This window comes from Diceros bicornis, chromosome 19 (assembly GCF_020826845.1).
Source record: "Diceros bicornis minor isolate mBicDic1 chromosome 19, mDicBic1.mat.cur, whole genome shotgun sequence".
NCBI classification, from domain to species: Eukaryota; Metazoa; Chordata; class Mammalia; order Perissodactyla; family Rhinocerotidae; genus Diceros; species Diceros bicornis.
In genome coordinates, this window is record NC_080758.1 from 12,060,136 (window position 1) to 12,070,478 (window position 10,343).

The 10,343-nt window shown below is 58.4% G+C and overlaps 1 protein-coding gene across 1 annotated transcript; it reads right to left on the reverse strand.

Annotated features, from left to right (window-relative positions):
- Positions 1-210: 210 nt before the first annotated feature.
- Positions 211-7,324, reverse strand: SNAI1 (snail family transcriptional repressor 1). The gene is made up of 3 exons (XM_058562487.1): positions 7,147-7,324; positions 5,890-6,417; positions 211-2,232 (listed from the first exon to the last, which is right to left on the reverse strand). The coding sequence occupies exons 1-3, from the start codon at positions 7,226-7,228 to the stop codon at positions 2,048-2,050; spliced, it is 795 nt and encodes a 264-aa protein (XP_058418470.1). The 5' UTR covers positions 7,229-7,324; the 3' UTR covers positions 211-2,047.
- Positions 7,325-10,343: the final 3,019 nt, after the last annotated feature.

Genomic DNA, 10,343 nt, shown 5'->3' on the forward strand with positions numbered 1-10,343 from the left:
ACCCCCGGGATGCCAGGAGCCTGGTACATCCAATTTCAGATGCAGCCAGGGGCTTCCACGAGTGTGTGAAGTCGTTTATTCATTTGCCATCCATGTCAGCACCTATCGTGGGGGGATGTAAAGGACAGCCCAGGGACGTGGGACACAGTAGGCCTTCAGCAATTTGGTGCCCAACCCCCCATCCCAACTCCCCAACTTCCCTTCAGGGAGGCCGCCTACAATTTGGCGATTGTTAGAGAACTTTTTTTTCTTTTGGGAGGAAAGCTGCAAGTCATTAAGAGCTGCTCCCGGCCTGCGGGTCACCGTTTCCTGTTTAGAAGAAAGAATCATCTCTCCTTTGGAACATGCAGCTCCCCCACCCCCGCCTGACTCTGGGGCTCCGGAGCTCGGGACGCCTGCGCAGCCCGCTCAGCTCCCCGCAGGGAACTGGCACCTTCGCACCTTTTGTGCTCAGAAAGGACACTCATTTTCTCCTGGCCCCAGGAGCGCCCCAGAGGTGAGGTCACCACGCCAGCCAGCCGGCCGGGAATGAATTATCCCAGCCCAGGACGCGAGCTGACCATCTTCCCGTCCTGTCCTCCAGCAGGAAGCTGAGTGACCCCTAACCCTTTGGCCTGGCTTCTCACCCTCCCGGCTCCAGCCAGCCAACTTCCTCGAATCAAAGGCCATTTGGTACCCAGCGGCCAGACAGAGGTGTGGGTCGGACAGGGAGGCCGGAGCGGGGCCCAGAGCCCTTGGAAACAGGAAGGACATCCTCTGTCCCCTCCTTGCTCATTGCATTCCACTCCCTCCCTGGAGAAGCGGCCAATCCCTGCCCAAAAGACCGGCCGTGCTGGGGCAAAGCCTGTCTGGTTGATGAGACCCAGGGCGCCCGCCCCTCACCCTGGGACCTGCTGAGCTTCAAAACAGGAGACTGAGAGGACAAATGAGGGCCACGGCGTAGAGTGCAAGGAACCTGCGTGCACACCCCTGCTGCTCACGGGCCCACGGGTGTTTCCCACCCTCCACCTCCGCAGGACACCCAGGCTCGGAGGAAAACCCATTTGCACAAACAAGGGCCCTGACGGTAAAACCAAGAAGTCCAAAGTCACGGGACGTTTAAGAGGCCGAGATTTAAGGCTGTGTCAGGAGTATCTGAGCTCCGCGATCGCCTGCCCCTCCTCCCTCACTCCTCTATAAAACCGAGTAGACTTTTTTATATATAAATTAACCGCTTTATTGAATATCAATAAACTGTACAACATATAACTATACAAAACGTTTCCTTAGTACAAAATGTTGCTCCAAATATAAATACCAGTGTACCTTTAAAAATGTAAACATCTTCCTCCCGGGCCCACCTGTCGGGCCCCGAAAATAGTTCTGGGAGACACACTGGTGGGGCCAAAGTGCCCCACTCAGGCCCCGACAAGTGATGGCAATTACTCACTGCCCCTTTTGAGACACTGTTCAATTGCCCGTGAAACAGGTGTCACCACGACAAGCAGGAGGCTGAAATAGCTGCCCAGGCCTGGGGCATCCTGGGGTCTAGACACCTCTCTGTGTCCGACTGCGCCCCAGGCCCCGAGGGTGCACCTGGGGGGATCATTGCATAGTTAGTCACCCCTCCTGGAGGGGTGGCCTGAGGGCTCCTGGAGGGCTGGGGTCCCCTGAGTGGGGTGGGAGCTTCCCAACAGTCTGCCAGCTTTTGTCTTGGAGCTGGAAGCAGCTGTATCCAGACAGCTTTGGATACACGAACCAACAGAGAAAGGCCACTCCAGAGGGCTCTGGAGCAGCGGCTGCCGGGAGGGCTCTCCGCTGCAAACCTGCCATCCACCCTCCCAACGCCGCCCACAGAAAGGTCCACGGGAAGGCCTCTCGCAGAGCCCACGGAGGCACCCAGAGCACAGAGAGCCGGACAATGGCCCTCAGAGTCCTGCGACGTCCATGCAGCCAGGAGGGGGCTCAGAAGGGATTCCGTGGCAGCGAGGAGGACCGGGGCCTTCCTCCTGGAGCTGGGGAGGCCGCTGCGCTGCGGGGTCCGGAGCAGCGGAAGGAGCCTCTCGGGTCAGCGGGGGCCCCCGGCGCAGCCCGACTCCTGGTGCTTGTGGAGCAGGGACATGCGGGAGAAGGTGCGCGAGCACGCCGAGCACTGGTACTTCTTGACGTCCGAGTGCGTCTGGAGGTGCGCCCGCAGATTGGAGCGGTCGGCGAAGGCGCGGCTGCAGTGCGAGCAGGAGAAGGGCTTCTCGCCTGCGGAGGGGCAGAGGCGGAGGTGAGTCACTGTGGTGACAGCCGGCATCTACTGAAGGCCCTCCCCACCCGCACCCGCAGAGTCCAGCTCCCTGGCCTGGAGGAGTCCCACCACCCGAGCCCGGCCCATCCAGCGTCCCGAGGCCTGGATTTGGGGGAGCTCCGCGCTTCCCACCGTGCGACAGTGAGCAAGTGGCCTGGCCTCTCTGAGCCTCCATCTGCCCACCTGTAAATGGGGCTCATCCCCACTCACAGGGGTGGTAACTGACAGAAGGTAGGATAAAGTACCATCCACGCAGGGCCGGCAGGAAGCGCTCAGCAAATGACGGTGATGACAATCACGGTTTACTGAACACCGACTTTGTGCCCAGACAGGGAGAAGCGGTTTACACTCATCCCACTTAATCCCACCCTCGTCCTCCGTTTCCAGATGGGGAGACTGAGGCGCAGAGCAGTGAGGCAGCACATGCAGGGTCACCCAGCAAGAACCAAGCAGCCCGACTCCGGAGCCCTGGATTCCAACCGCCCCACAGGTCGGGGCAGCGGCTGCTCCTTACCACGCCTGGGTTTCCTTGGCCTGGAACAAAGCTTAAGAGGCAGCCTTCAAGGCCTGCGCCCAGAGGTCAGGCCACTCCTCCAGGCTGCTTCCCCATCACAAGACACTCAGGGCAACTTCCAGTCTCCTTGTCTGTCCCCCAGTCAGACTGAGTCCCATGGGGGCAGGGGCCTCCCCTGAATCCACTCCAAGCCTCCCACCCAGGGCCTGGGACCCCCAAGAGGCTACAGAAACTTTGTACCCTATGACTTGTTTAAAACCCCTCCCCACCCTTGGCCCTCAAGCCATTTGCCGGGCCAAGGCCACGCTGGGAAGAGTCTCGAACACCGGGCTGGGTACACAGTAAGTGGTCAGAAAATAAATGTCTGATTTTTTTTTTAAGGCCTCAAAAGGGCTTGACCCCTCAATCACCACCAGATAACGCTGTTCACCAACTTTTCATAATTCCTGCCCCAACCAAGAGGATCTAGTTCACGGCCCAAAAACATTGACAATGTTGGGTTTTGTTTTTTCTTGGGGGTGCAGCATTTCCCGAATAAAAATAGTAACTCACTAAACAAATACTTATCAAGCTCCCACTACGTGCCAGGCACTATTCTAGAATACTGAGTGTTTTCCAAAAGACAGTTCTTTCCTCCCACTCCCAGCCTGATATGCCCCCAGGCTGTGGCCCACTTGTTAAATCCCAGTGCTGGAATTCAGCAGGGAATGAATGACTGAATTCCATAGGCCTACTGGGTGCCTCGGGCACCGGGCAAAGCACGGAAGGGAGAGTCCAGATGTCAGACGCCTGAGGCTGACTGCGGAACCTTCCATTCCGGGGCTCGGTCTCCTGGGGCAGACAACCAAGGAAACAGGCCACACCAGAGAGGGGGGACCTAGCCGGAGAACTGGGGAAGGGATTCCTGAGTAATCTGCTCTGCCGTCATTGAGCACCCTCTGCATATCAGGCCTGAAGGGTTTGATGACTGCATTCTACGAGGTCCCAGTGAATGAAGTTCTTCCTCATTCGCACACTCCCTTGGGAACTAAGGGCTGCCTGTGTGCCGATTTGGAAAAGGGGACAGAGTCCTGTACTCCCCAGGGCACAGAGAACCGCCTCCCTCTCACCTCCCTGGTGGAGGTCCAGGAGCCCTGGCTCCAGCCTTATGCTGTGACTTGGGGAAGTGACTTCCTTCTCTGTGCCTCAGTTTCCTCAACTGTAAGGTGGGGTTAGGATGGCACCTCCCTCCTAGGGCCGTGGGTGATTTACTGCATTCACACAGGTGAAGCGGGCCCTGCGCACAGCCCCTCGTTACCTTTCTGTTGTATCCGCTTAGACATGACCCTGAGCAGAGCAGGAGGGAGGCCTCAGAGAATGCGACAGGGTGGAGGTCTGTGTGTGAGTAGGAGATGCAGACCCCCGCCCCCCACAGATCCCCACCCCCCAGACATCTTTCTGGCGCTCCTGGCGAGTGTGAAGTCGGCACCAGGCCGGCGGGGACAAAGGCCGTGGAGGGGGGCACTGTACATGCGATCCTCCTCGGATTAAAGGGGCTTGACACGCCGAGGGCCAGCAGCTGCGGCCGGAACAGGTGCTGGGCACCGCTGCCCCGTGCACCTGCTCCCCTCCCCCGCTGGGCCCACCATTAAGGCCACAATGGGAGTCAATGAGGAAGGCCAGGATGCATTTCAACAGGCTTTGTGTGTCTGGCCGTGCCTTTACATGAAAATAATGTCCGGAGGAGAGAGGAGAGAGCTGGGGGGTCCGGGGTGGGGGGACACCTTGAGGGCTTCCACTCCCCCTAATAGAGCCCCGGTAAGCTGGGCAGGGCGCAGGGCTGAGGCCGGGCAGTTGGACCTTCACACGTTCACGTCAGGGCTCTCTGTGCACAAAGTAGGGGACACGGGAGCCAGAGTCTGCAGCTGCGGAGGACGCCAGGACCGCTTGGTAGGAAGAATAATGATACCAATAACGCCTGCAAAATGCCAGGCCCCACAGACCTCCCACTGCCCCCACAGCTCAGAGGTCAGCCACCGGCCTGGAAATGCCAGAACTGAGTCTCCCCGACCTGGCCAGCTTGACCCCAAAGCCACTAGTGATGACCCTTGAACCTTCTCCCTCAACAGTCACTCTGCAAAGAGCAGCCCCAGCCCCGGTGGCCCTCACCATGTTCTGAAAGGATGGAGTGGCGACCTTCTCCCCATTTCCAGAAAGCTAAAGGATAGAAGAGGCTCCATTTCACAATTTTCTACACATTTAGTATTGTGTTTTTGAAACAGCAAGACATAATCACATTTCCTGCCAGCAAAGGTGCTCCTGGGTCTGCATGATAGGATTGAGTTTATCCACTCCAGGGACGGGGTGGAGAGAGCAGATCTGAGAACCCTCACGACGATAAATTATAAGAAAGTGATTAAGGAGCCACTGAATCCTGAGAGCCACCCTATATAATGCTATCATAATCCACTCTATATGATTATGCTATCATAATCCTGAGGCCCAGAGAAGTTCAACTGCTTGCCCAAGGTCACACCGCATGAAAGCAGGACAAATACCAACTGCCACTTCTGTGCGTGCCTACGTCCCAAGCACTGCCCCAGGTGCTTTCTTTCATTTGACCCGCACGGAAACCCCACAAGGTGTTCTCAGGCTCATTTTACAGATGAGGCCACTGAGGCTCAGAGGGGGGAAACATCAGCCCAAGGTTTGAGGAAGTCATCAAAGCAGGATTCAGAACCAGGCAGGGGGTCTGACAACATCCTGTCTGGCTGGGCTGGGCTGGGGTGGGCTGGGGGAGGCTGGAGCAGGGTGGCCCCTTCACACCTGGCCCCAACAGCAAGGTGTTGGTCGCACCTTTCCCGTATCCAGCTCCAACCCATTTGGCTGCAAAGCTGAGCTGGTAGAGAGACTCGAAAGTTATCTATCTAGCCATCAGCTTAGCTGATGAACGAACGAGTGTTTCTGCCAAACATTTCGGAGAGCTGGGCCCCTAACTCTGGAGCTGGCAGTCAGGGTGCTCAGGGCCTCAGTTTCCACAGTCTGAGCATCACAAGAGCTGGCAGAGAAGGCGGTGGGGCGGGGAGCAGGGGAGCAGGGCAGCGGCCTGCGGGACACTCACCGGTGTGGGTCCGGACGTGGCCCTGCAGCAGCCAGGGCCTGGAGAAGGCCTTCCCGCAGGTGCCACAGACGCAGGGCAGCGTGTGGCTGCGGATGTGCATCTTGAGGGCGCCCAGGCTGACGTACTCCTTGCTGCAGTACTTGCAGTTGAAGGCCTTGCGCGACTGGGGGTCCTTGGCCACGGAGAGCCCGGCCAGCTGCTTGGGCAACTGGCCCAAGCCTGGGAAGGCGGCGTAGCCCTCAGCCTCCAGGGAGGAGGCCGAGGTGGAAGAGAAGGACGAAGGAGTCGGCGAGGGTGGGCTGGGGGGCTGGGAGCCTTTCCCACTGTCCTCGTCCGACAGGGAGGTCAGCTCCACAGCCTTGGGGATCTCCTGGGGCAGGAGGGAGGCCCAGCCGATTGGCTGGGCCTGGGGTGCCAGGAGAGAGTCCCAGATGAGCGTGGGCAGTGAGGCCGTGGGGTTGAGCACCTCAGGAGGTGGGATGGCCGCCAGCAGGTGGGCCTGGTCATAGGGCTGCTGGAAGGTGAACTCTAAGGGGAGACAAAGGAAAGGGCAAGGTCAGGTGTTAGATCACTCAGTCGGTCAACAAACATTAGCCTGCTGTGGGCCAGGGGCTGAGTGGGGCTGGCCTTCATTTTATTAGATGAATAAAATAATTGTGACTGGGACAGACACAGGTTCCTGCCCTCAAAGAGACCCCTCCTCACCCAGGTCACCTGGTTCTCCCACCTTAACCTCCAGATCTTACAGAAAAGATCCCTCCCCGCTGCAGCCCCCAATCAAGGGGTCATTCCCAGGTCTCCTTCCTCCTGAGATCCCCAAGTCCCCAGCCTGAGGCGAGACCCCCAGCCCCCAGGCTGCAACCTCGGCGGCTCACCAGGCCCCACCCGTCCCCGTCCCCTTCCTCTACACAGCTCTGCTCCCACCCCCTCCCTCGAATCCCCTGGACTCCGGACTCTTCCCAGCCCCCGGCCGCCACGTCCCTCCCGACACGGGCCTCCTCCTCTCCTTTCTCTACTCTCGGGGCTCCCCCGCCTCCCGGTGGCTGAGAGGTCCCCTCAGCCCAGGACCCCCGCCCCTTAAACCCCCCCTCACCAACCGCCCGGATCCACCTGCCCCGGGATCCTCGGACCCCTCCCCACAATGCCTCACACCGAGTCCTTTGACTCGCTTTAGGCCCCTCGATTTTGTCCCCAAGTCCCCCTCTCTCACGTAGCCTTCGCCTGTCCGCCCGAAACCCCCGGCACCCCACCACTCACCCGGAGAGGAGTCGTGCAGCTCGCTGTAGTTGGGCCTCCGGCGGGAGCAGGCGGACTTCCTGACGAGGAAAGAGCGCGGCATGGTGGCCGAAGCAGCCGGGGTCGCCGGGTCGCACTGGGGTCGCAGGGCCCTCCACCCGCCAGGCCGTACCACTGCGCTGTGAGTGGAGACGCGCCGCCAACTCCCTTAAGTACTCCAGCCGCGATGGGGCGGGGCCGAGGGAGGCCACGCCCCTTTGTCACCTCCGCGCCAATCGAGGCGCGCCTTCGCCGGAGGCCACGCCCCGAGCAGGTGCGCCGGGGCTGGCGGGGCTCGCGCCGCGTGGCGCGGGGAGCCGGGCGGGGGCCGCACGGAGGCCGGGCCGGGCGCTGCGCTGGGCCCCGGCGGCGGGCTGCCGGGGGCGGGACGCCGGGCGCAGGGAGCCCCAGGCGAGGCGGAACCCCCTGCGGGACCCCGCGCGTCCGCCAGCTCAGCGCCGCACGGTCGCCCGCCTCTGGCGCCCCCTGGCGCCGTGCGCCGCGGGTCTGGGCCCCGCAGTTCGGAAACCGCCTCCGCCGCGGGCATGGGAGGCGGCGGAAATTTCCTCCGCCCGGCGGGCGCCTCGCGGAGCGTGGGATTGAGGAGGGACAGTACACGTTTCGGGGAGCATGCGAGGAAATGGACCCCTTCACGTGGCTGCCGGCAGTGTGAAATGCCACAGCCTTTTTGCAAAGCAGTCTGGCATCATCTAGCAAAATGCATTCGTTCCTTCACTTAGCAGATGTTTGCTGAGCGCCCACTACGTGCCAGGGGCTGTTCTCGGAGCTGGGGACAGCCCTGAACAAAACACTCGGGGTCCCTACCAAAGGACAGCTCAGCGTCCGGTGGGCGAGACAGACGAAGTAAACAGACAATTGCAATGCAAAGGGAAGTGTGCTTTGATGGGGCGAGGCCACAGGGCACTGTGACAGTCAAGAGGCGGGTCACCTGACAGGGGGTGGGGGCGTCGGCTTCCCAGAGGAAGTAAAGAAACACGGAGGGGAAAGGCCCTAGGTAAGAATCAGTAACTGCTTTAGAGCCATTGAGAACAGCTTCCAGCGATGGGGGTGGGGTGGGGTGGGCAGGCCGGGAGGGGTCAGGTCTGCTGGGCCTCCAGGGCCTGGAGGAGTTTGGACTTTACCCCAAGGGCACTGGGGAGCCAAGGAAGGATTTTCAGCTGAGGAGAGACCTGTTTAGAGTTTCGCTGAGAGAGCTCACTCTGGGCAGGTGGGAGAAAGTAGTGGGGAAGGGTGGGGCTGAGGAGGTCTCTTCTCCTGTCTGGGGTCATCGATCCTGTGTCTAAAGGATCCAACACTGGGCTCCACAGGGGGCACTGACTGATCCAATGTGGGGTGGGCCCAGGGGAGGGACAGCTGTATCCTCACCCCCAGCTCTCCTGTGAGCCCACCGACTCCAGACAGGGCCATGCCAGGGGGTGGGGGTGAGGGCACAGAAATACATCCACGGGTCCCACCCAACTTGTTTCCACCTGTGAAGCAAGGACTATGAAATCTGTAAGTCCCTCCACTCACCACCTAGAACGAGGGCAGGGACGACTGTCTATTAGGGTCACTAGGTGCTGGGGATGACAGCTGTGAACTAAACAACCATCCTTACCCTTGTTCCAGTTGGTGAGTCGAGGGTGGGGCAGGGGAGACAGGTGTCATGAAGTCATTACGAAGAATACACCCCTCTCTTAAGTCTATTCAGTTCCAGTCATGATTGTCCACACACAGGAGAGGGAGGAGTAAGCCCGCATCCCTCTGCTCAAACCCTCCCACCTTCCAGTCTCACCCAGAGTACAAGCCAAAGTCCTCACCCTCCACCCTGCTGATCTGACCCCTGCTGACCTTGTCTTGAGCCATTCTCCACCCTCCCCCTGCTCAATGATCCCCCACCCACTTTGTTCTGTTCCTCCCCATCCCAGCTCTTTCCCGCACAGGACCTTGGCACCTGCTCTTCAGCCTCCCTCCCTCCCCACCCCAAATCTCTCTTCCCCCAGATCTTCACCTGCCGGGCTCCTCCTCAGTCTGTTTCAGCGTTAACTTCACCAACTGCTCAGCCTCATTAGTAATGAGAGAAATGCAAATTAAAACCACAGTGAGATACCATTTCACACCCCTCAGAAGGACAAAAAGTTAAAATTTGGTCAATAGCAAGTGTTGATGAGCATGCTGGCTGGCGGGAGTGTCAATGGGCACAGCCATGTTGGACAAGTTTGGCCTCAGCTAGTACCAGGTGACTCTCCTCCTCCCAGCAAGTCTACTCCCAGGCCCACTGCGTCCCGGAGGTTCTCAGCCCGGGCAGATTCCCCTAGGGAACACCCAAGCCTGGACCCCACCCCCACAGACGTTCTGATTTAATTAGTCTGGGTGGGGGCTTCCTAGGTGATTCTAATGAGCAGCCAAAGTTGAGAACTGCTGCCCAGCCCTAAACCCAGAAGAAACAAGAGAATATTGATTGCACTCTTGTGTCTAATAGCAAAAAACTAGAAACAACCCGAATGTTTATCAACAGTAGAATGGATTAATGAACGGTGGTATGATCCCATGATGGAATACTATAGAGCAATGAAAATGAACTACAACTCCATGCCACCACAGGACACACACATCAAGTCTAAAAACATAGTTTGAGCAAAAGAACCAAGTCAAACAAATGCATAGTTAGGGAGATTTACATAAGGCTCAAAAGCAGGCAACTAAACTCTGTATTGTTTAGGGCTGTATATGGAGGTGGGAAAACTATAAAGAAAAGCAAGGAAATGTTTAATACAAAATTCCGGAGCGTAGTTAGTTGGGGGAGGAGGGGCTTCTAGAGTTGTTGGTAATGTTCTGTTTCTTAAGTGCAGAAAGATCTTTAATATTATTAGTCTTTAAACTGTACATAGACCATGTAAACACTTTTGGTATTAACGATATATTTAACACAAAACTAAATTTAAGTCGCCTCCTCAAGGGAGGCTTCTCTGATCACCCTAGCCAAAGTAGCACCCGGCCCCGCCCCAGAGCCACTTTTTATCCCATTACCCTATTCCGTTTTCTTCACAGCACTTAGTCGGGGCTCAGTCAAGCACTTGGCGAATGACTGATTACCGGCTCTACCTCCTGGATTACCCTGGGCGAGTTACCCAGCCTCTCTGAGCCTCAGTTTCCTCAACTGTAAAGGGTGGGGACTC